The following is a 27,818-nucleotide window of genomic DNA, read 5'->3' as shown; positions in this document are numbered from 1 at the left end:
GCCACTTAAGGATTAGAATGCTATTAAAAACTACTAGCTTTTCAGTAGTCGAGTGCCAAAAGATTTATAACTATCAGTGAACAATATTGGAACTGATATCAAATAAATGAGTTAGAATGAAATTGAGTGTCTACTCTATTATTCCCTCTATTGAAACTTTTGCTAAGCATTTAAAACACTTACGCTATATATCCCTCTCACTGTACATTAAGTGTTTGTGTATTTTGTAGCTTTCTAATTTTGAGATTGAGCTGAATCTTAAAATTAGAAACCGAATACAAACAAATGTCTGAATACCTGAATACCAGCCCTATTTTTAAGAAAATCAGCACTCAGTGCCCACTTTAAAATTGAGGCTGCACTGCGGCTCCCGGCATGGCTCCACTCGCTGAGTCATGGTGGAGTAATTTGTTGACTCATGTCAACATGTCATAGTGCCATTAGTGCACAGAGTGTACACGAATAAACCAGAGCTCCGTGGAGGTGTTGTAATTTGAGGTGTAAAGCTGGCAAAATGAACTGTAGCTTTGCTGTGCTTCGTTGTAAGTGGATTGCTGTAGCATATTAGGCTGTTTTAGGCTTCGTTCATGACTTTTGTGTTGAATAAATAAAACATTAACACAGTATATGGTATTGGTGTGGCTTTCAGTCATTCAGTTAATAAACCATCAGTCTCACAACAACTCTGTTTTATTTCCGACCAGATCAACAATGTCTGGCTTTCTCACTCCTTATCTGAGGAAAATCACGGACTGAATTATCTACTGTTTTGTTTTCTCCTTTTTTTCTTCTTGTGCGAGTGTGTCTGTTTTTTAAAAAAAAAATCATTCAGAAGAGATCGGTGGAGATCGAGACTTAAAAAGCAGTCTGGAGAGTAACTGGATAATCACTGGCACAAACAAGGCATTTTCATTTTACAAGTTTTATCTACCTGAAGAAACTTTTCATCTTTAGTTAAAAGCTCTGGATTTAAAAATAAACCACCGACATGACAGAGCCCTTCTGTCTATTAATGTGTTTAAAATCTTTATAAAAATGTGTTGGCAATTACAAATCATTTTATATTTAATAATGCATATTAATTCATTGTTCCTAATAAGTTACAAATATCTTTGTTATATATCAGTTTTCATTTAATGTGCATTTATATTTACATTCATTAATTATACTTACTGTATGTTAATCGTAACAGTAGTGGAGAGTCTGCAGAGGCTCTAGGAGCTGGACCGTCATCTCCTGCTCACTCCACAAGACAAAATTAAAAAGTTAAACTGCTCTGCGTGTGTTATGTCCGTATACTTCTTTGTGTTCTCCTCCCTATAGTTGATGTTGGCCCTCCATCGCTAAAGAACGCGTCTTTCAAACTACAAGTGGTGTTGACAGCAGCTCATGCAAATGTGCAGAGGGCAGCACATACCGTGTTTAGTGTGAAAGTAGCCTGAGGGTTTCTGAGAGAGCAACTTGTGCTGGTGTAACGACACCGAAATGGGGCAGACGCTTGCAGATGAAGACAGGATTTATTCACACAGGGAAGAACATACACGAGACAGAACCTAACATACACGATAACTGATAACACGAACACACAGTCACAGTAACGGAAGCCAGAAAACACCGGAAAACACAAACACGAAAGGAGCACGGTAAACGAAGTCCGAAAATAGCAGCTCAGTATAGCACCGTAACCGAAGGCAATACTTCGCAATGAGCCTAAAACAGTTTGTTCTAATATACCCCCATGCCGAGTTATCCAGGTGACACAGATTAGAACTCCGGGGATGATGAACGAGAAAGCCCTCCCTGATTGGCTGACTGTGGGCATGTGACAGGAACTTGAGACAGAGTGGGATCCTGGGAATTGAAGTCCAACCTGTCCTGAGGGTTACTAGAGAGGTAGGGAGACTCGTTAGATATGATAGCTAGACTAGAAAGAAAAGTACAATAGAAAGGTATGAAAGAAAGAAAGAAAGGTATGAGTCTGCCATATGTGCATTATACTTTATTACCATCATACTTCCCAAACCTAGATTTTATACATAAAATAGGCCTTTACTGACTCAAAAATAAATATTTTCACTTTAATTGTTTTGACTAACATGACATGGCCCATAATTGTAGTGTCAGTGCTTTAGTACAATACAGAGGTATACTAACCATGGCGAGTGATTCTTCACAATGACATATTTTGTTTGAGTGCCTGCAGATCATTTCGCAAGCACTTCTCCAAAATCATATCTTTTACTTCCCAGTGAGATTGTGCACAAACATGGCACTGAACAATAACAAGGAAACAAAACCCAGCACTTCATACAAGGACCTATCACTCAATTAAGGTCAGCCCATAGGCATCAAAGAAAGAGGAGTTAGCCTAGATGGCCTTCTATTGATCCTAGAAGAGAAATTTATTTTCCTTTTCAGGGTATAACCTTGTGTGTCATTGAGCTGATCCCGATCCACAAATACAGAGACATATCATATAACTAAATGGATGCTGCAATTAACCCAGAGCATTCCAGCCATTAAAAATTCCATTAGGCTATGGACAAGGGGCCTTTGTCTGCCTTGGTATGAGAAGCACTTACCCCAATAAGTCCTGCAGGTCGGTTCCACCAGCTGATTATAATTAGATCGCTTTTGGACAAATTCATTTGGTAGGATTCTCTGCAGCAACAAGGGTAGTCAATCATATCAATACTAAGAGATTACAATATTCTAAAAAAAAAAATTTAAGAATACTGTAATCTCTTAGTACTGATATAATTGAATACCTTTGTGCTTGCTTATGAAACAGGGTCTGGTAAAAGTATGACATTACTGTGACCATTACTGATGGGGCAATAAAAATTCAGATGACCAAGGACATCTGTCAGTTTAATGTTTATTTCATATTTTTAATGTATACAGCAGCAATCCTGCCATTCTTAGTATTTTGTTTATCTGTGGATAATTTATAATGATACTGATAATCCAGGGGACTTATGTATTTTATATATACATATGTGTGCATGTGTGTGTGTGTGTATAATTCACTTGGCCTATGTGGAAGCAGCATATAGTAACCACAATATTTGTATACGCCACAAAGGCAATAAAACAGTACACTAATATTCTCCAACCTAATTTATTTCTTTGATGCTAACATGACAATGTGTTGAGTTTTACACAAATTAAGTTGACTACAGTCTTAATCATTAAGCTGCAAACTACTAAAATAAATACAGGTTGTTATGAGTGCTTGCCAGATGTTGTCAGTGTACTCATATAGTCCCCTGTTTCAAGTCATTATTTTCAATAAGATGGTATTCATTCCAAAACACGGAGAGCATGTTTTAAGAGAAATAAATGTTGTGCTGCAATTTGTCTGTCTCTAATCACAATAAACAAAGTCAGACAGCCTGGAACAAGTGGCGGCAAGGCAGATGGAGTGATCTCTGAGGTTATGTTTTCTCTTGTTGTTGGGGAAATAAAGGTGGAGAGTGTTTGAGTTCGGGAATAGAGGCTTGCTATTTTTAGAAGAGCTGCTGGTTGTGACAGTGCTGGGTGCTAACTGTAATGATATAGTCTGAAGCTGGGGTTGTGTATATTTGTGTGTGGGGATTGGGAAGTGTGTTTGTGTGTGTGTGTGTGTGTGTACGTGTGTGAGAGAGAAAGAGATGACACCTGAACTACAACACTGTAAAAACACCTTCATCTGCACCCTCTTCTGCATTACAGCCATAATCACACACATTTTTTATAAAAGGTTTAGATAACATTCAATAAACCCTGAACAGTTTTTATTCACATTCACACAGTCATCAAAGAGACTGACCACAAGCTAAAATTCCAGGTCATCAGTGATGTCTGACCCCATAGGTCAGAACTAGACAAATGTTTAAAGAGTTCACTGTACCAGACAATCAGGGCTCTCACAGTCCAGTGATTAGACTGTGGAGTTGACAGCAGTTGAGCTCCTTTGCTGATTTTGACCACATAGGCTATTTGATCTACTCTCCACTATGTCATCACTAAAACCAATGTAAAAGAGCAATAAGAAGGTACAAAATATTATGCTATGGCAGTTACTTCACATTTTTAATGATAACACATCATAAAAAAACAAAGTCTAATGTAGACTATGTAACCACTCAATACAGTTTGAGGTAATTATAATTTAGAAATTTGTATGATGCTACCTGGTGCGCAATGGCATAGACTTGCTCTTGACATTGGTGGGGACCAAATCTACCACTTTCAGTTGGCGCTGCTAACAATCAAGCTACAGAGACTCATGTGACAGCAGGAATAGACACAGCCAAACACATTGGCCATATGTGTCACGGGGAGGTAGGACTCGAGTAGAGAATGTGATTTAACCATTTCTGCACCACTAGGTTAATGAGACATTCAGGTTTTTTTTTTGTTTGTTTGTTTTTTTTAAGGGGAACAAATTATTGGTGGGGACAATTCAATAATCACTGGATATTGATGGGGACATGTCACCTCCATCCATGCTAATTCTACACCCTCGCTGGTTTAGTACAAACTTAGCTAAATTAGCAACATAATACATACATTTGTTGCATAAACTTATAGCCTGCAAAATCCTGCCTCCTCATTTGGCCACTGCACTGACAACAATTATTATACATTTGCACTTATTTGATATTGAAATTATTTCACAGGCTTTCCAAAATATTAAGATAATGGGAATTAATGACACATATGTTGTGTTCCAAAATCTAAGCTGTGGGAAATATGTGGGTCCTAAGTGGTATCACTAAGAATATTATTTTGTTATGTCATTTGGTGGAGAAAATACTGTTGTGATACATGAGAATGATTATACACCAGGGAAGTAAGACTTTAATTTGCCTGTAATTAAATGCTACCCTACTGTTCAACTCAGTTGTGCATGTGCATGAGAATTCATTCTCAGAATTTAATTTACATTTTACTGTGAAAATAATGCTAGATATTTTTAGTTATATATTTTTAACAAAGTATATTTGTTAAAATACATAAAAAACTATTTTCTAAAATACCTAAAAAACCTGAATTTGTTCAATATTCAGGTTTGGGTCTAGTAAATGTACTAAGAGAATTAGTGTCCGCTATGATCTGCGAAATTTGTCAGCTGTAGTCAATGCATCCTTTTTACTAAAACAGCTATAAATGACACATCAGTCTACAATTGCAGCCCACCTTACAACACAGAGAAGCTTTTGGAATGCAGTTATATTAGTTATGGTCTCATTTATTTTATGAAATTAAAATTTGATGCTGCTGAAAAATCATATGAGTAGCTCCTATAACATCAGCAAGGCCTTTATTCTGATATGTATGTCCAGACCTGTTGATCTATATGTAATACACTGTTAGGTTTAGATGTTCTGTACACAACTGCTTTATTCAGCACATACATGAACAGCATTATCTAGCACCTCATCACTTTTGTAGCAACAGCATACAAAACAGCACAGTTCAATCAAGCATAGTGACAGAGAAGTCACTTTTCTGGCATGCTTGCTATCACCTGGCAGTTTCTCCTGGCAGATATAACTACAGGATTTTACAAGGCTTTTGGCTGAGGTTACAATTGGTTCCCTGAGTGTGAAGTCAGAAAGTGAGAAAGCTGTCGACTAAAATACCAAGTGATGTGCTACTAGGATAAAAACTGACACAATTTTTTCACACAAATGGCATGTGCATCCCATAATTCTTAACTGTTCTCTAATGCAATTAAAATGTTCATATCATTCGTATCTTACAGACAGATATTTCATAAAAAAACACTCTGAAAAGCTAATGACAAGATGCAGCAGTGGAATATTTCAAAAAATCTTTCCTATGCGTTATGCACAGTGAGAATGAATATTGTGCATCTCTTGCAAAGTTACAGCTAAAACCTAAACAAATCATAAATATGTCTGCAGAGTCCAGCATTAGCTAAGTTTATTCATAGGATCGATCTAATCCCCTGTCTAGTCTGGCAAACTGTTATTGAAATCATTAAAGCATATGCTCACACAAAGACAAAAAAGGTCCTAAAATTAGCAGCAACTAATGTGGAATCTTCCAAAAAAGCAGAGAACAACTGTGTCAGAAGCATGCCAGGCCTTGACCACCACAAAGCTTCACTGTAGAATTGCAGTAGAATTCCAAAAATATTAGGACGGCACCTCATATTTGATTTACATAAAATGCTGATGTGAAGTAATAGGAAATTTGACAGGCAAAGCTGACAGGCTGTAATTTCTGGAACAACGTGACTGTTAACATCTTGGCACGAACAGCAGTGGAGAAACATGTAGGCTTTACAAAATTTACTCAAGTAATTTCAGTTGTATGAAAGTACAGTTAAGATGTACTTTCATCCAGCAAAGTCACTCCAAACTGGAGTGATGTGAAAAGTTGCGTTCTTGAGGAACGTACAGATTATTTACTCTGGTGGTGATAAGAACCGGGATTTCTGTCTCTAATCCATATAGATTTTATCTATTTTCTAATGTCCTGTGAATCATTTTGTCGCTGTCTAATTAAAAACACGTATTCCCAAAATAGGAGGAAAAATACGTTCTTAAATCAAGGTAATGATTTAAATCTTTAAGTAATTAAGTAATTCTGGAGCATTTCTATTGGTCAATTTATAATGAAATATTCGCAAAATATGAAGGACAGCTGCTGTGCTCAAACGATATAGTAATCTTAAAATACACAATTATGGAGATACATGTTTTAAATAGGACAGTGCTGATAGTAATAATACAGTGGCAAATCTGAACACATGCATTTTCTTTCAGGCCTATTGTGCCTATTGTGACTTTCAGAATTATCTTTTTATTTAAAACACACTAAAAAAACAGTGAATGCATAATTATAATTAGTGTAAACCAGATATACCACCTCATTTCCCAGGTCACCATGCTGTGCCGGGCAGATATGTTGGCACACATAGATACTGAAACAGAAAAGCACACACATATATTCCTGCCTCTACTGCCTAGCACCTGCTGGCCTGCTAATGCAGGGTCATTCATTTTCTTACTATCTTCATCCCTGGATTTTAATAAAACCATCCTGCTGATATCTTGTTGCTGGGAAACATCACACAATAGCTAAAAGGTTTAGCTATCGGCAGGCTAACCTCTCTTTTGTGCAAAGCTGATCCTGCAAGCAAAGTGGCCTATGAGCAGTGCAGATGATTTAACTGATAATCTAATTCACTTGTTTCTGTTGTTATGTAATATGTTTATATAATTTTCACAGTTAGGCACAGTAGACACTGCCACATTTCTAAGACAGCAGTAGGAGTGGGATTTTATAAATAGCATTGAGATCACTTTAGAAAGAACACACATTTCTAGCTATAATAGGGACGTTGGAATGGTTTGCTTGGAAAGATATTGAACATAGCCTTTGGCCAACAAGTTATTTATTTACAAGAGGAAAATCCCTACTTATATCAAAAAACATACTTCCAATATGAATAAAATGTTTCTTTTAATACTCCAGCTAGGATTTGTGGCAATATTACAGGATAAGTATTACTTTGCCAACATTATATTTTGTGCTACCTCCATTCAAACAGGAGAGATAATATATAATTATTAATTAATCCAGTCAATCTCAGTAAACAGGAACAGTAACACAGTAAACACAGTCAAAAATCAGTTTTTGTGTAAATTTTGGATATATTCTAGTTTAATCAAGTCAGGATGTATTTGTGCAGGCCTCACAACTATGGAGATTGTTTCAATGAAATTTAACATTTTTATAGCTTGTTCAGCAGCGCATATGTAATATTATGCATCTTAGCAAAAAAATCCCAAAGATCTGTGGGGCTTGTATTCATCACAACCCAACTCAGAAGTAAGGCTGATCTACAAACAGTTTTTGTGACAAAGGCCTCCATAAGTACAGAGAAATCAAAGACCCAGTGAACATCTGATTGTTTCATGTGAATAGAATATGAACTGTATTTTAATATGTGTTTAACCACACACATTCACACTTAGTAGTCAAATGAGCTTACAGTTATTCATTCATTCATTCATTGTCTGAAACCGCTTATCCAGTTCAGGGCACCCTGGAGGGGGAACCAGTCCTTCACCGGGTGACACACACTCAGACATTCACTGACACACTCACACCTATGGAACATTTTTAGTCCCCAATCCAACGTGTGTTTTTGGATGGTGGGAGGAAACCAGAGCACCCAGAGGAAACCCACATGGACACGGGGAGAACTCCTCACAGACAGTCACCCTGGGAGAGTGGGACTTGAACCCACAACCTCCAGGTCCCTGGAGCTGTGTGACTGCGACACTACTTGCCACCAGAGCCTTCAGTTAAATGGATTGAAATTTGATTTCTGTGTGGTGCAAAAAAATGCTGATTTTTGATCAATATATATATAAACAATGATCTTCCAGGAATGGTAATTTTAAGGCATTGTCTGAAAATGTGTTGCAGATTCTTGTGACCACTGCTATGATTTCTCGAGGTCTGGAACGACACATATTTTCTGTTTTGTAGTACAATGTGATTTCAGCACAGGGGAGATTGCAATCCGTCTGAGAATTCCGCAACATCTTATACACCAAACGTAACACAGGATTAACTCAAAGCAGTGGTGTGCTCACCTTGACGTAGAGCTGCTGGAACTCCTCCAGGTTGAGACGGCCGCTTGGGCAGTCCTTCAGAAAGCCTTTGTACCACTGCTTGAGCTCATGTTCGTTAAACTCTGTGTTCTTCACCAGGTCCTCCAGCACCTCAGGGGTCAGCTTGCTGTTCTGTTTCCCCATAGCGTCTCTGTATCAAACAGGCCAGGGAGAGTGCCAGAAGAGTATACTTTAGACTAAGATCTGCCCAGACTTCATGTCAGTTAATCAGCCAATTAATTAACTTATGCAGAGTGATTAACCAATTATACTTAATATTATTATAATTATTAATTTATTTGTTAACCACCTAATCTGTTCAAAATATGTGGATCCTTCACTTCATTAATGAGTCATGTAATGTAGGGCTGCACAATATATTTGTGTGAATTTTTGTTTTGATAACTGGACTTCTACTGGTATAGTACCAATACAGAAAAGGTCTGTAATATGCAAAGGAGCCCTCTAAGAAATTAATGTTTTTTACAGTGTGCTATGATCATTTTGACAATGTTTCTGTTGTATTTTGGTGCATCAAGTTACTTCTTTAGCCATTCCATATTACTGACTATTGATATCACCAATGTGTTAACTTTGTTTTACAATGTGACAAACCAAACTGTGCTTGAAGGTTTCAAGAGTTATGACAGAATTAGAAAGGATTTATTCTTCTTTCTTTTGCTATGATCAAGTTTTTTTTCTGCTGCTAATACAGCAGTTTTTTTTTCTGCTGAAAAGTTTTTCTCAGGTTTCCATTGTGCAATCTCTAATTTTGTTAATATCATGCACCCCTGGTAAATACTGTAGGAGAAAAACAAATAAGCCTGGGTTACATAACTGACATTTGATGCCAGTACCATGTTCAAAAATGTTTTTGGCCCAGATGTTGCAGCATCAATGATTTCTAAGATGAATTAAAATTTTGGTTTGTCAGACCTAACAACACTTTCCACTTCGCCTCAGTCCATTTTACATGAAGTTGGGCTGAGAGAAGGTGGCAGCGTTTCTGGATCTTATTAATATATGCATTAATATGCTTCTTTGCATTTGTTTGTGTTTTGAGTTTTAATTTGAATTTGTGGAAGCACTGACAAACTCTTCATTAACAATGATATTTGAAGGTGTTCCTGAGCATATGCAGTGTCTTCTACTATAGAACTGTGTTTGTTCTTAATGCAGCTCCACCTTAGAGCCCAAAGATCACAGTCAATACTGGTTTGGGAAATAGACCCATCCATATAGAGATTTGTCTTGAGTGTCTCAATCTTTTAATGATATTTTATTGTACATGATGAAGTTCTTTAATGTTTTTTGTAGAGAAATATTATTCTTGAACCACTGCATTATTTAGGCTGGCAGTCTTTTAGAGAATGGTGAACCACTCCCAATATTTATTTCTGAAAGACTTCCTAAAATATGCCAATCACTGCATTATATATATATATATATATATATATATATATATATATATATATATATATATATATATATATATATATAAATGCAGTGATTGGCATATTTTAGGAAGTCTTTCAGAAATAAATATTGGGAGTGGTATATATATATATATATATATATATATATATATATATATATATATATATATATAAACGCTACGGTGTTTTTAAGAAGGTTAATCCTGAATCATACAATATTCATACAATATTCCCAGCTGGAGATTTAAAAATGCTGCACGGTGTTCTCTAACCTAGTCATATTAATGGACATTTAAGAAACAATACAAAAGCTGCATAGTGCTGTTTGCTGATTAATGTTATGACTTCTGAGATCAGACCTTTGCAATGATGCAGTGGGATAAAAGTGATGAACAGAGCCAGTCAGGGGGATTATGTCATTTGAATGCTAACTGAGGACATATCAAATGTGAGTTTGGTGTAATCGCCTAGACAAGGAAGTACTGACAAAAATAGAATGCGCAGTCATACGTAGTGTGCAAATTAGACTGGCTAATATGACCACAGGGAACAATACCGGTGACTAAGATACTGATAAACACACATATGCATAGACTGAGAAAATGAGACATAGCCTCAACTGCATTACAGTTTGAGAGTCCCTTCCAGAAAAGCCCATGGAGGATTGTTGGTATAACAGACAGAGCAGCTTTGCAATAAATCATATGAGAAGAGAAGCTAAACCCACTGAAATCCCTTAATTCAATGCACTGCCATCATTCTGAAAGTGATGGTCCATTATTAGGGGCAATAATATTCCAGCCAACTTTACTCGCCTTTGCTTATCTGCATGGGCAAGGCCTGCAGCTGTTTTCAGTTTGCTTTTTGATCAGACATCATACACACATAAATACACACAGTCTTCCATTAGAATAATAAAAAAAAACAATCACACTTGAGGCCAGAAGGCACGGTTACATTCCGCTCTACAACAGTTCGAACTATACGTGTACATATGACCCAGTAAATTCCTGAAAAGGGAATTGGAGTATCATAGGTGAGGAGAAATGAGCAAATACAGTTCCTGCTATATATGTACATTACAGCTCATTCATCAAAATAAAAGGTGCTTATGGGAAGCCTTCTTACTACAAAATTAGCCATTAATTAGTATCCTAAAACAAACAAGCAAAAACACAACAAATATTAATTTATTTATATTAATTTATTAAATAATTAATTTATTAATATAAATGAGTGCTGTTAATTTTCACATGAAATAGATGAGTAAATATTTTTTTCCATTCCCTGTTTCTTGTGTTTCTTTGACAGGAGTTGATGGACAGTGGGATTATTATATCATTTCAGTCATAGCCTAGACATCCAGGCTGCCATGCTTTCAGGAAAGCTGTGAACTGCACCCCGAAGTCATGGCCAAAGAGCACATCACAACACAAAAGGCCCAACTACAGTGCAATGACAAAACAGATCCACATCATATAAGGTGGTTCAGCATCAAAACCACAGGTCAAGCCTGGAGCCATCCGAGGAACTACCTCCCATAAGATCCACCAACTAAAAAACCTGCTATGCAGACCACAAGTATTCTCCACAAGATTCATGATTACTCCTCTGCATCACGACATAATAAAAGGAGACAAGGGCAAGTGTAGCATAGGCTCACAGACAAGCACACTTACAAAATCTCAACTATGCAACATGTGGATCTGCAGAGCTAACGCTGACTTGTAACACAGTAAACATGGTCATGAGACCAAAACAATACTCAAACAGAACCTTGAGGATCACATATATATCATCCTCTAAATTAATTATTTTCATTAATTTTATACATTGAAACAACAGAATTTCAACTTCATTACAGGTTTATACAGTACGGTGCAGAGGTCTTAGGCACCTAAGGTATTTATATATATTAAAACTAATGCCTTCTCAGTAAGCGTGGTGCTTGTATAAAGTTATATATAATCACAGTGAATACAAAAAATAAATAATAATATAAAACAAATAAGAAATATAAGATATTTTTTTTAAAAGTAGTAGGTGTGAGTTTGAAGAACAATGTTTTGTTCAGATTCTCCTTGATTGCATGAATTTGTTGAATTAACAGCACACATTATTTAAAATAATTATTTATTAACCACTAAAACTGGGTATTGGATGATAACCTCAATTAATGTGGACTGAGATGTGGAGAGATTTGGAAAAATTAAACCAACACATTCGCACACAGAATATCACACTCACTGGAATAATGTTATTTCATTTTATTCTAAAGTTGGGTGTTATTTGTTGTTTGTTTGTTTGTTTTTAGCAAATAAACACTGCTCAGATAAATAGCTTTTTAAATCTCGTTATTTCTGGTGCCTAAAACTTTTGCACAGTACTGTATATTATGCTGTGGATGAGTTCCTGACAACTATGCAAACGTCTACATATGACACCCACACATTCACATATACACAGATGCTCTGCCCACATGTAGACAGAGAGTCTGATATCTATAGTGCATTAACCTGCCAGTTGCATTCAGATTGGCTGCCTGGCTGAATGGGGGCCTCAGAGGCAGACACTACTTCCTTGTATACATCATGCAGAAATAGCACTTAAACCACTTAAAACCACTAAAACATTACTGAAAAAGAAACTTACAAAAAGGTCAAAAAAATTCAGAAGAACTTGAAAAGTTCTCAGTTATTCTCTTAAGAAAATCTTAATAATTTTCTTAAGAATCTCTTGATTATTTTCTTCCGTAGACCACGTGTAATATGGCAGGATATCTTGCATTTTACATCTTATAAATCAGATTTTAATTTGGATTTCCTCTCATTACAAAACCATAAATCCTCAACCTAAACAAAAGACTCTTTTGCCATTTACCTTTTTCATTCATTCATTCATTATCTGTAACCGCTTATCCAATTCAGGGTGGCGGTGGGTCCAGAGCCTACCTGGAATCATTGGATGCAAGGAATACACCCAGGAGGGGGCATCAGTCCTTCTTAGGGCAACACACACACTCACACATTCACTCACACTTACGGACACTTTGGAGTTGCCAATCCACCTACCAACGTGTGTTCAGCAGTGCTTCATGGCTGTGCTTGGTATAGACGATGCAAATGATGCTTTTGTTGGTCAAGTGACAGGTTGGACACAGAAAAATATTACATTATAATATAAAAAACCCTTGCAGCATCTCTGTTTTAATTCAGCAATGCAAAATGCATGGTGAGAGTTGAGTGGATTAAAAAACGAAACAAAGTTGGCTATTTGCTTGAATAGCAAATCTTGAACATGTAAGATATTTTATTTTCATGATTGTCTACTAAAACAGGCAGCCATATTATCATTGCTGTGGATTATGTTGCTTGTAGCCTAGCTGCGTTATGAATGTACAGTGTACATTTGTATTAGCAGATTTGTAACCGCTTATCCAGTTCAGGGTCACGGTGGGTCCAGATCCTACCAGGAATCATTGGGCACAAGGCAGGGATACACCAGTCTTTCAAAGGGCAACACACACACATTCACACCTACAGACACTTTTGAGTCGCCAATCCACCTACCAACGTGTGTTTTTGGACTCTGGGAGGGAACCAGAGCACCCGGAGGAAACCCACACGGACACGGGGAGAACACACCAAACTCCTCACAGACAGTCACCCGGAGCGGGAATCAAACCCACAACCTCCAGGTCCCTGGAGCTGTGTGACTGCGACACTACCTGCTGCACCACCATGCCACCCCCATTTATGTTTTTCTCTTTACATAAACAACTAACTATTTTAAGAGCAATTTTTATTTGAAACTTTAATTGAGAAATTTCTTAAGATCTCTGAATATTTTTTTAAACTATTACATTATGAAAAATAGTGCATCTCTGAAGTATTCCACTGTTTTCTTTTTATTTTTAACTTCCCTGAATTTATCATTAACTGATAAAATAGCAACAATCAGTCCTCTAAAAATCATAAAGGGTATAATAAAGGTTAGACAGACAACTTATTACATAAACTGAGTCATCAATTAAATGAAACCCATCCCAACTGATTCCTCCATTTTCAAAACAGGGCAGTTGCCAGAACTACTCACAATGGTGGGCATATTGGTTTAACTGGTGAGGCAAGGGGGAGAGGGTTCTGTTGCAACTATAATTTCAAACAGTTATTTCACTCATTGTGGTGCACCACTTAAGGTGGAACAGCAAAAATCACAAAACACATCTTGTGATTATTAATATTTTGTGGTCATGTGGGCTCTTGCAAATGGGTATATTTGTGTTATGAACATATTGTGTCCTGTACGCAGCTGTGATGTAGTATTTGGGACAGTCAATTGGAGCAGATTGAATCAGTTGTTGTATATCTCCCATTTTAAAAGCCTTATGGCATACAAACAACACATGTTAACAGAATGTTCTCTGTTATTTTATGATGTACGAATATAAAATCCTAAGAGGAACAATGAGGTTGATGAGTTCAACCCTGTGCTGAGGACTGTGCTGTGAACACGTGTATGCGATCCCAATCACTGCTGTGGTCTTTCCAGTAACATTGTCACGCTCATGAAAGGGGCAGCTCTGATTAAGCAAAACCACAACTTCAAAATGGCTAAAAGAAAAGCAATGCATCATAGATAAGCAATTATTATTTAATATTAATATTTTAATTAAATTAATATTTAATAAAACTATAAACACCACAAAAAAGCTATATTTCTGCATGGGCCAATGATTCCTTTACTGTTGACATTCAGTACTGTTTCCAAATCTAAATTACAAGTGAGATATATTGGGGTGCCTGGTAGTCTTATTGAAATCTAGTATTATATTTTCCTACATAGCACCATCCTAATTAAAACAAGGGCACAGATAAATTCATATTCCCAACTTTTAAAATAGCTTACTGTAGAAATACATTCTATAATGTTTTGCTTGTTGTGTCCAGTGCTGTTCATCTGGGATAATTAAAATGGGTTCATTCTGGATCAGATCCGATCTGTGGTAACCCCCAATTGTTAAATACATTTTAATGGAATATTTTGGATCCATTGTTTAGCACACTTGGTAGTGTCCTTCATCAATATATTGCCTTGCTTATATGCCAAAACAAACACTGCCTGATGTGCTCATGCTTTTCTTTACAATTCACAACCCTGCCAGGAAACGTACTGCCACCTCAGTGTGCCATGTCCATTTTTTGCATATTTAGAGACATGCTGATGACAGTAGCATCGTTTTGGGGGGACCAAATGATAGAAGTGGCCAAACATATTCTGTGGACCAAAACCATTAACTATTTGATGTAGGCTATAGGCACCCAACTCAAACTCACTGATTTAGATAAAATACACGAAAAGACTGGCATAAAAATATACAAAAAAAGGCATTTTTCATTTAGGTATATAGTCAAAGCTATTTCTGCTGCAACAAAAGATCAGTCAGAAGCATTTGCTTGGGCCAACAGCCCTGATTGAATCGATCTGCAACAATGATTTTGCCTTTTCAGGCGACTCGGCTTTAATGCAGCTACACTGAATTGATCTTCACCATAACAGCTGTTACAGAGGTCAGAAGTGACATAGCAGAACCCCTCCAATGCAATCCTATTTTCAGTCCATAAATGGATTAGGAGTAATTATTTCATTCAACGGTACATGGTGTAATTTTTTACCACATTTCAGACAGCTACCCAAGGACTGGAATTTACTGAGCAACTGTGATTTTTGGGATAAAGGTGTTTAGAAAGCACAATGCTGCTTAAGCCTTTGAACGCATTTGAATGAGTGGAATGTTCAAATTGGGCATGGCTTGATGTTTGCAAATGTTCTTTTATTTTGACGGACATCTTATATAACGTTCGTTTTTATTACTATTCCTCGTGATTTGACCTTGACAACCTAAGAATTCTCCATGTTCATAATGAAATAAGAGAACACAACGAAGACGATCTCCTCGAAGATCCTGCTTCGAGACAAAACCTCTCGGTGCCAGAAAGTTTGATCCCAATAGTGATGCATAAGCGCTCTTTCTACCGCCGGTTAACAATAAAACTGCAAAGCACACGGCGACGTGCCACATGTTTTACCTTCCCAATAAAAAACTAAAGCCCAGTTAATATTTAAACAAAAAGGCGCTTAACAAAAACGTTTTTAACACCAACAGGGACTTTTTGACCGAATAAGCCGACAGACGACGAATGAAAGAACATCGAGTAAAGCGCTGGCAGACATTCTTCATTCTACATGTAACCGACACTTCGCATTCACTTTTTAAAAAAAAATCAACAACCGCGTTCTTTTCATTCATTCATATTTTCAAACTCTGGTGGGAGCTGTAGCCTAGTTATTTGAAGACTGGAATATATTGTAAGGAAATATTGCTTTAAATTTACTTGTAAATGTGTTTATTATATTTATGTAAATATTAGATTGAAAGGCAACGTTTTTACTTGCTCTCGGCAAGAATGAGATGTCTTATATTCCAGTGAACCGACATATAAGAACTAAGACATTTCGGATTTGGTAGCTAAGTGGAATTAAAAATAAATTGACTTAAGTTTGCCACTACTTAGAGCTCATCCTAACGACCCATTGTAAATTCCGGCAGTGCGGTAGTGTAGCTGGATGTGCGCGATTAAAAATCTTCTTACCTTTCCAAGAAGGAGAAGGAACGACTGTTTTTCCGCTTGGAGCAGCAATGAATTTGTAAGTGTTGCCTAAAAGTACTCAGTAAACCTGCTGTCGTCTGTGGTAAGTGTTGGGTTTTGTCCTGGAGGGGAGCTGCCAGAGGAGAGGAAGGAAGGAGAGAAGCCTGTCAGTGCGGTAGGTGAAGGGATGGATACTGAGAGCTCAGCGTAAAGCAATGAAGCAGGGATACTCTCTCTCTTTCTCTCTCTCTCTCTCTCTCTCTCTCTCTCCGTTTTCAAACACAGACACACACACACACACAGACACACACAAAGCAAGCTTCGACGGTAATGCCATCACAAACTGATATTAAAATTCATATCTTAATAATTTGTAATCTACACTTGATTACACTTGACCAATTGTTTGCTTTTATGTCGAAATCACAATTGAAAGAGTGCAATTCCTATAAAAAAAAAAAACCTACCTGTGTGCCCAGCATAAGCTCCAGTGTTAAATCAACACTATTCATGTTAAATTTGTAGTGGGTATGGTAGAGTGTTACATTTTACCACTCACAGTATTAATTTAACACTGGTGCATTTGCTGTGCACACAGTGTAGGTTATCAAGAAGGATTACCCTCTTTAAAATTATGATTTCCATATAAAAACATTTAACACTAGTGAATTTGCTATTTAGCTTTGGATTTTTATGATGTAAAAACCCTGACTATCTGAATTCACTCTTTGAGACTGTAGAACACTTACATTTCAAAACAGAAATGCTCAGGCATGACATTGGCTACTTATGTCACTCATGATATGTCATATAAACATATAGCACTTCTCCACCTTCTCCACAGCTCCATTGTGGAATAGAGTTAAGTCAACAAAGATATAAACAATCCATATTTAATATGAGTAAACTGGTCCATTTTAAACAACAACCAACCCACCCCCTGATAGCTTACATTAATAATATTTATACTAGACACAAACTGTCCACTTATACTTCCCATGTTTGGGCTACTGCCTCAACAGATGAGCATGCCCAGAGTGACAAAGAAATTTAATTAGCAACAATTATCAATGTTAATACAAACTAAACAGTGACAGACTAATCAATGAAGTAATTTATTGCCAAGTATTTTTATTCTTTTTTTTTATGATTGGTTCTGACAGCCCTATTTGAGAGTCCCTGTAATAAAATCTTTCACAACAACAATTGTGTAAATGAAGAACTGCAGTGTGCACACTGAGCTGTTGGATAAACATCTCCGTCTTTGTGAAGCAACACTCAGCTACATTCATTTATTTTCTGTTACCTGTTCATCCTGTTCAGAATCACGGTGGGTCAACATGAAATCACTGGGTATGAGGCAGAAACACACCCTGGACAAGGTGCTAGTCTATAGCAGCGCATCACAGAGTACATTAACCCAGTCATTCACACACTCACACCTATGGACACTTTTGAATAGCAAGTCCACCTACTAACGTGGTTTTGGACAGTGGGAGGGATCCGGAGCATCCAGAGGAAACCCATGCAGACAGAGGGAGAACACACCAAACTCCTGACAAACATGAACACAGACAGATCCCAATTGGTTGGGATCCTGATCTATGATTAATTCCCCATTTTAGTGTTTTTGGAAAATCACACTGTCTCTGCAATTGTATTAATTAGACAAACTGAAAATTCTTTCCATTCAGAACTTTGCATTGTTGTTTATGGCACAAGCAATGAATATGACAACAATATAATGTACAATTATTTACAAGGTAAATATTTAGTGAATAGAGTAAAAATTGCGATGTCTGCACAGCATTCATGTTCAGTTAATATTCTCACTAGCTCCATAAGGAATGAAATTCACAGTTGTATAAATAACACATGCTAGAGTGTTTCTGGTAGGGGAAATCATTCTGTCTCATTTCCTACATGGCTCTGTTGTGTTAGAGGGTGACAGGGTTAACATATCCTTTGATGGATTACACCCAGCTAACATGATGTTTTGCCAACTGTATGTGGAGACTGCTGTCTTTTCCCTGCTAATACCTGGACACAATGCAAATAAAGCCAAAATGGGGGATGTTAGTGTTACTTCATCATGCTTTGGCACATCACATTGCAATAGAATCCAAAAACACACTGCCTATATGCTACACATGAATTGTCTGTTTAATTAGACAGGGACTTAGCAGTAAAAGCTTGCTGTGCACTGTCACATTCTTGCTGCCAGGATTAGACCTTAACGCGTGAGTAACTGTGCATTTCACTGGGAATTAGTGGGCAGAATAAATGTTAGAAGAATTGGAGACTCCATGCTCAAAGAGATCCAAATGACTCTGCTAGCAGCCATATCAAACGCCATTTGGCCAATGTAATCCCTGTGTCCCTAGTGGCTAAGGGTCCTTTTGAAAACCCTTCATCAAGGCTTTCCAGGCACAGTGAGAAGCTCCAAGGCCCCAGTCAGGGTTGAGGTCTGTTATGACAGCAATAAAAGGGGACTAGGTTTTTAATCAGATTTTGCACCAGTGACTAAGAGACCAGTGCGTTATCCAATTCTCAATGATCACATCCTTCTGTCTCATCTCTCCACGCAATCTTCCAAGACCCTATCCAAATAGAGAGACAGAAGAAGGGGGTGACACAGCAGATCTGTGTGTTATTTTGAAAGAATATGCTGAAAGTCTCCAAAGGCGAGACAAATGCATGCCATTAATTAGGACTGCACGAACAAAGTCAGTGGTGCAGAAAGCAGATGTTTGAATGGTGACAGTCTCTGCCGAGAATGTTAAGCTGGGAAGGTATTTCGAATTAAATGAGGCTAACAGAGGTTTGACCGATGTATTTTTTAAGGGCAGACACTGATATCTATTATTTTTAATCATGGATGTTTATAACCGATGATGGTGCCAATATTGATTCGCCATAAATGTAATAGTAGCAGTGTGACAATTTACCAGAAGGTATCTCTTACTAAGAACTTGTAATATTAAATTAATCCAAAGTTTTTGGCTGGGTGCTGGTATTAGGGTATCAGCGGGTATCACACATCTTCTTTTGTGTTGGTGAACTTACTATTTAGCATAATTTGTGTATAACTTGCTTTCAGCACTATTTCTGACCTATGCTTGTTGAACTGCTGAACTGACCATTTCTGTTGCTTCTCTGGAACTTTTAGCAATAGTCATAAAGAACAAATCTGACATTTTTAAATTAAATTTAAAAAAATGTCTCTCAAGCATTTGATTACTGCCATTTGCTGCAAATTTGCTGCTTTTTTTCAGCAGTGCTTCATGGCTGTGCTTGGTATAGACGATGCAAATGATGCTTTTGTTAGTCAAGTGACAGGTTGGACACAGAAAAATATTACATTATAATGTAAAAAACCCTTGCAGCATCTCTGTTTTAATTCAGCAATGCAAAATGCATGGTGAGAGTTGAGTGGATTAAAAAATGAAACAAAGTTGGCTTTTTGCTGGCATAGCAAATCTTGAACATGTAAGATATTTTATTTTCATGATTGTCTACTAAAACAGGCAGCCATATTATCATTGCTGTGGATTATGTTGCTTGTAGCCTAGCTGCGTTATGAATGTACAGTGTACATTTGTATTAGCAGATTTGTAACCGCTTATCCAGTTCAGGGTCACGGTGGGTCCAGATCCTACCAGGAATCATTGGGCGCAAGGCAGGGATACACCAGTCTTTCAAAGGGCAACACACACACATTCACACCTACAGACACTTTTGAGTCGCCAATCCACCTACCATAGTGTGTTTTTGGACTCTGGGAGGAAACTGGAGCACCCGGAGGAAACCCACACAGACACGGGGAGAACACACCAAACTCCTCACAGACAGTCACCCGGAGCGGGACACAAACTCACAACCTCCAAGTCCCTGGACCTGTGTGACTGTGACACTACCTGCTGCGCCACCGTGCCGCCCTAGCACAAATTAATATCACATTTAATTGTACATTTTACAATGATTACGATTAATAAACAATTAAATTATTAAAAATAAGTATTTTTGACCCTCATAGTTCAGTGACGAGGCTTGTACTGTAAATATGCTTAAGTATTAAAGTTGGGATAGTTTTTTCTAATGTTGCTGACAGCTTGTTCCATGCTTGTTTACAGAGCACTGTTTATATTTCGTGTGTGATTGTGCTTTGGTCAGTTTTGGTCGTTTTATCTCAGTACAATTGACTCTTTATGTTAATTGTCATCTTAATTATTGTCAAAACACTGATGCTGTGTACAGCTTAACTGACCATAGGTCTACTCTCTCTTAGACAGTGTTTTATTTGTTGTTTATTTGACATGACCATATATTCCATGTTGCTTCACCTAAAAAATAGACCTGAGACTCTCTTTTTCTCAATTATTAGTTTTCTATGTTTGTTGGACAAAAATGCTCTCTACATTGTGACAATAATTGTATCACATAAATGTGCAAACATATTCTTAGAATCACAAAACAAAAATGCAGTGCGATTTATTAACATAAACTTTAAAGTTTAAATATTCTTTTACCTTCCCCTAAAAATAAATTATTGTGGATATACATGTTTTTTTCTGTAGGTAGTGACTTTATCTATCAACATTTATATAGTTTATATCTAAATGCAAATAAACTGACAATAGTATATAATACATCATCTAAAGACTTGGCTGAATCTCTCCACCCTATGTAGTGCACATAAATAAATTTTAAGAATTGAAATATATATGTTTTATATTTAATAATATTCACATTTCCCTGTTTAACTTTTAGTGCATTGCCTGGATATAGCTCTTTAATCTACGAAATACACTATGTACGGAGCAGAACACAGCCTTTTTCTTACACAAACTTTGACTGGGTGAAGGTGAGTACTCCATCCAGTCTGACTACACATCAGATTTATCCACTCTGAAAGTAGACTGCAGCTGGCAATGTACTGTGCACAGCTCTCAAAGATAATACTATTGAATCAGAATCAGAAATCAGAATCAGAAATACTTTATTGATCCCAGGGGGAAATTGCAATTATTACAGTAGCAGCCAGTTGTAAAATTACAGTAGCAGCCAGTTGTAAATTACAGTAGCAGCCAGTTGTAAAATTACAGTAGCAGCCAGTTGTAAAATATTGGTATATAATGCAACTATTGCAACTATTTGTGAGCAACAAGAGGATGATAACAATATGTCAACTTTGATCAAATCTGACTCCATCCAAACTGAGAGTGTCTCCATTTTCTCGTCCAACGTGAAGTCTGCCATGGTTAGAAAAATAAATGTGGCATCTTTATTAAGAACTTGTATAGATTGGTTTTGATATCAAAAGAAATATTTGGAGAGATGGCCAACAAGGCAGAATACTGAGTATATAACAAGAGAATTACGTGCCACAGGATTGTGATTTCTTACATATTCTCAGTTAAAACCACATAGCAACACATGGGAGGACACTGGTGCAAGCAGGGAAGAGGCAATCCATAATATGGAATTATCCTTCTGGGGACAATAAACCTGTAGAGAGTTAAAAGGTAAAGAGATTCTGCAGACCAAGACAACCACGGTATTCAGAGAGCAGAGTAAGGGCATCACAATGTTCATGAATGAATGTGTTACTTAGCACATCCGTTTTATAGTTTTTGGACTATGGAAATAAACCTACGCTGACACACCAAACTCTTCACAGTCATCCAAGGAAGGCACGGAACCCACAACCCCAGGACCCTGCAACTGTGTGACAGCAACATTACCTGCAGCACCACCATGATGCCCTGTTGATTAAAAATATTGGTATTAATATATGTAGTATTCTTAAGATGCTTTATTTGTATGCTACAAAAATGATATCATACTATGCAGAATTTATTAAAAGCTGGAAAATCTATTAGCATGCGGCTAATTGCTTGCCATGTTTCTATTAAAGCTAAGAGGTAGAGGTGCCTCAGAAATGACAGGTTTGGGCACATTTAATATTATTAAAACATAAGAAAGTTATTATGGCAAAATTGTTATGGTTGGTATTAAATTGAAATTGTTATAAATACGTAAATATGCACCAGTTTTTGAATGATCCCCTTGAATAATACCACTGTGTTCCTAATTAACAGTGCTTCTGACTCCGTTCTTAGTGCTTTTCGACCTATCCTAGCTCCTGAAGAACTAGCCCACACCATAATCTCAACTCCACCAAATTTTACACTTGGCACAGTGCAGTCAGACAAGTAAGTTTCTACTGACAACTGCCAAACCCAGACTCGGTGAAACATGATTTGTCACTCCAGAGAACACATCTCCATTACTCTAGAGTCCAGAGGTGGCGTGCTTTCACTACTGCATCCAACACTTTACATTGCACTAGATGATGTACGGCTCTCTATGCACTGTCCTTGAGCTAATCTTAAGGCCAAATTAATTTGGAGGTCTGTAGGAATTGACTCTGCAGAACGCTGGCCCCCCTTTGCACACAATGCTGTCATTTTACATGGCCTACCATTTTGTGCGTGAATTATTGTCATTCACAATCACTTTGATGATAGACACTTGTTATCATACCACTGACAGCTTAACTGTGGAATATTTAATAGTGAGGAAATTTCATTTTAGTGCATTGCCTGGATGTAGCTCTTTAATCTCCGAAATACACTATGTAGGGAGCAGAAAACAGCCTTTTTCTTACACAAACTTTGACTGAGTGAAGGTGAGTACTCCATCCAATCTGACTACACATCAGATTTATCAGATTTACAAGTAACTTTCTACTGACAACTGCCAAACCCAGACTCGGAAAAACATGATTCGTCACTCCAGAGAACACATCTCCAGGATTGTTGCACAGGTGGCATCCTATCACAGTAGCATGCTGGTATTCAGTGATCTCCTGAAAGTAACCCATTCTTTCAAAAATGTTTGTCGAAACAGTGTGCATGCTTGATGCTTGGTTTTATACAGCTGTGGCCATGGAAGTGATTGGAACACCTGAAGTTGATGATTTGCATAGGTGAGTGAATCTTTTTGGCAATATAGTTTATGTCAATAATAATTAAATATATTGGAGTTCAATATTCAGTTCAAAAGGAACAAAAATATCTAGGCTCAGCCCAGCTAGCTTTAAAATATCCACAATATGGCTCCAATCCCAAGAGACCTTCAACACAGTGTAATCATTATGAAGCAGTTGTAAACAGTTGGAACTGTGGGAGCCAGTCAAGCTGAACCAAAAACCACAGACAAATATATTCTTGAATGCTTATGTGGCCCCTTGAGTGATACATTCATTCACATTTTCATTCATGTAGCACAAAAATCAGTTGCAGCTTGCTGCAATTTGAATTCAAGGTCCATTTTGGACTGGGCTGCCAAAAGTTTTTTAAAAAATCAATTAATCACATTTATTTTATTTGTTCGAATCTAGCCATAATTTTTTTTCTATTTAGAGAGCAGCTTTTGTTGTTAAACTTGAACTGACTATTCATATTTGTGTAATACTCATTAATAAGATTTAATAATAATCAATTACAATTAAACAATTACTTGAACACAGGGTTAACATGAACTGAAATATAAATAATTTCTTTACGAACCTCAATCGATTATACCTCTTTGTTACTGTGTTTTTTCTTCTTTGAAGTGAACTGTAGTTTCCCACTTTGCCGCTACTTTTTAGTTGACTATTTATTAAAGTCTCCTATAAGCTATAAGCACAGTCTAGTGTAATCATCTGAAGGCTTCCTCCAGGAATAATGTTATTGGTATTTTCGTTTTCAACTTTGGTTTTCACTTGTAAAAGCTTCTTCATACATTTCACTGACAAATGTAAGGCATTGGAGCAATTAGAAATAAAATTAAAAAAGAGACATTGAAAAACTCTGGACTTTTAAAAGTTGTATTTGAATGAGAATATAAAAATAACAGAGATCTAGGACCAAAGAATACCAGTGGATTATCGTTATCTTCATTCATTATCTGTAACCGCTTATCCTGTTCAGGGTCTCAGTGGGTCCGGAGCCTACCTGGAATCATTGGGCACAAGGCGGGAATACTCCCTGGAGGGGGTGCCAGCCTTTCACAGGGCAGCACGCACACATTCACTCACACCTATCTGCTGTTCACTATTGTAGATTGGTTGTACACTATTTCTTGCAGTGCGTTGTGGGATTGTTTGAGTGCACAGAATGTTGTCCAAATTGTCTGACACTACAGAATGGCAGAACCCCAAAATAGTGCACTATATATTGAACAGGGCACTATATATTGAACAGGGTTTCGGACACACAGGGTTTCGGATTGTATCAGATTTGGATACTTCACAGGCACCTGGGATTCAGGATGGTACTACAGGTCTAAGGGGTTAAAACTGCTTTAAAAGGAACATATTATGAAAAATTACATTTCTCATAATCACAAAAACACAAAAACAAAAAATTCAAACCAATAAATTTTTAAAACAAGACAACCCAGTCAGTTTTTTGTGAGCTGCCTATCATCATAAAATGAGTTGTTCTGATTTTATGCTGCTTCTTATGTAGAGTGCAAGCACTTACATTTGTCCTGCCTCCTCGTCAGAGTCTCCTGAAACACATCACTGGACCCACATTTATGAGAAAAATAAGACAAGGTTAAACCAAACAAAATGGAGGAAATAAAAGGAGAAGAAAACAACTTATGGTTTTCACCTGAGGATGGAGTTAGCAGGGGCTCATTATCAATTAAAGGAACAGGCACTAAAACAGGCTCTCAACTGGACTGTTTAGATAGGGGGAGAATGGTGCTGTGTTGTTTTGATTCTTGTGGTATTTTGACAAAAGTATGTCATAGACATTTCATCCAGACCCCAGGGAACTGTATTAACTTGTGCAAAAGGTGCATAATACATCACCTTCAATGGATGCATGTTTTAAATTAATGTTCATTTAAAATGTTTTAATGATCATATTTTGCTACATGATAAAAATAGAAAAAAATGCAGACTGCAAACCATGAAGAAATTCAGTCCCAATAATTATCCATCAATGTTTTACACAGAGAATAATAATTGCGAGTTTTATGATGGAACAAAAGGTTTTAATAAAGACATGTTCCAGCTCGCACTAAAATAGCATGGTGAGACACTTAGTAGCATGCAGCCTGTTATTAACTGTTTCTCTACTGTATATTAATAGCTCTTTAGCTCTCCCACGATTATGTGCTACAATCTACAATTACCAGACCATTTATATATATATATATATAAATATATATATATATATATATATATATATATATATATATATATAGCAATCTTCCAGAATTGTATACCACAACAGAGGGAGATTTGAGCTCACAGAAGGCTGTTCCAATATGAAGGATCCTTCTTATACAACTGAGAAATGCGGCCTATGTTTGGAGCGATTTGAAGGACGCAACAGACATATCCTTCGTTAGAGAGTTACCCACAAATCTATGCGCACATACAGCACGTCAGAGAAAATAAACAAGACATGGCAAAAAACAGACCTTCAGAGTTTGTTTACCTTGGAAAGTGTAAAACAACTAATTAAGTAATTTATGTAATCTCTCCATATACCATATTTTATCAAAATAAAAAGCTTATTGGCATATTACAGTACCACAGAAAGTATGCTGTTTTTAATCCCAGTTGAAATGATTTAAAGGTGAAGTTTGAATATTTATAGGTTGAAGTATGAGTTTTAATATTTTAAAACGGACACAGGATTCACGAGGCAGCCATGATGCATACAAGAAAAACGTAGTAAACTGCAAGCATATCTCTAACATAATGTTTCACCATCTTTAAAAAGTTTGCCTGGGTATAACCTCTTTCCAATACAACATGCCAGACAATATTTTAAATTCAATCTTTTTTTTTCTTGATTATTGTATCATAGCCGAAAAAGGTATAGCACATAATTTCATTTACCAAACTGAGGTCATTTGCATTAGGGTAAGAGTACTCAATATGCTCTTCAAAGCTTTTCTCCTAATGGTACAGTCTGAAACCTCTTCGTCATGTTAATAAATGCCTCACTCTCAAATCCATGAATTCAACTGAGATGAATGAGCCACATTTGTTTTTTGTTTTTTTAACAGAGTTTAAGTGAACCACACCTCAAACAAGGGTAGTTCAAGACCCTTTTAAGAATAGATATTTTTATTCTCATGATTTTCATTTAAGTCTGAATATGATGTTCATGATCCAAGGCTATCTGTTTTCCAACAGATTTATTGCAGTCCTGGTTTCATTAATGGCAAGCTTGGTTTATCTAAGACCAATCATCTGCGCCTGTAACATGAAAGGGAAGAAGATACCACTGATGACGGGATGAAGAGACATCAAAGTTTCCTAAATAAAGCCAGAAGGTATCCCCATCCTTTTGAAGTAAAGACATTAGGAGTTGCTCCTTTCCCAGATGCTCTTCTGTGTAATTCATTTACAGCCATTAATGAGATCCAATCATTCTTTAATGTAGCCAAAGGTCTCATCAAAGATATCAAAAAGCAGCTTTTGGATTTTGATTGCTGGCAAATAAGTCTTTATATGTAAGGAACTTATTGAGGTGACCACCTCCTATGGTCACCTTACAAGAGTGGTAAGCCTATACAACCACTGAGCTAAAACTTGTCCAATCACATACCAGTTATTAACCAAATGGCAACAGCAGGCACCTTTCAACTATAAACCATTCAATAACATTGCAATTAAACACATTTTGAAGAGGAGGAGAGTATATAATATTTTATGTGCCTAATAAAATCAGTACCACCGTGTTATAAAACAGGTCATATTTTCAAGCTACAGAATGTTAATGCACTATGTAGGAGTAGTGAATTCCATGTAATTGCCACTTAGAAACTAAACTTTTGCAAATATTGCAAACATGCATAAACATGCTCTACATGCAGTTACACAGCTCCAGGAAACAGGAGGTTGTAGGTTCAAGTCCCGCTCTGAGTGACTGTGAGGGGTGTGGTGTGTTTTCCCCATGTCCGCGTTGGTTTCCTCCCACGGTCCAAAAAAAAAAAACATGTTGGTAGGTGGATTGGTGACTCAAAAGTGTGTGTGTGTGGCCCTGTGAAGGACTGGTGCCCCCTTCAGGGTG

At 37.0% G+C, this 27,818-nt stretch overlaps 1 protein-coding gene across 1 annotated transcript in view; it reads right to left on the bottom strand.

The window, feature by feature from the left end:
- The window catches only part of vsnl1a (visinin-like 1a), a 36,622-nt gene extending 19,670 nt beyond the window's left edge, over positions 1 to 16,952 (bottom strand). Inside the window, exons 1-2 of the mRNA XM_066677188.1 lie at positions 16,732 to 16,952; positions 8,625 to 8,793 (exon numbers count right to left, since the gene is read on the bottom strand). Coding sequence (XP_066533285.1) covers positions 8,625 to 8,786 — 162 coding nt within the window. The 5' untranslated portion in view covers positions 8,787 to 8,793; positions 16,732 to 16,952. The remainder of the gene's footprint in view (positions 1 to 8,624; positions 8,794 to 16,731) is intronic.
- Between the last annotated feature and the right edge of the window lie 10,866 nt (positions 16,953 to 27,818).

Source organism: Hoplias malabaricus, chromosome 7 (assembly GCF_029633855.1).
Source record: "Hoplias malabaricus isolate fHopMal1 chromosome 7, fHopMal1.hap1, whole genome shotgun sequence".
In the NCBI taxonomy this organism is placed as follows: Eukaryota; Metazoa; Chordata; class Actinopteri; order Characiformes; family Erythrinidae; genus Hoplias; species Hoplias malabaricus.
Note: the sequence above shows the minus strand (reverse complement) of the source record. Positions and strands in the feature narration are given on the sequence as shown.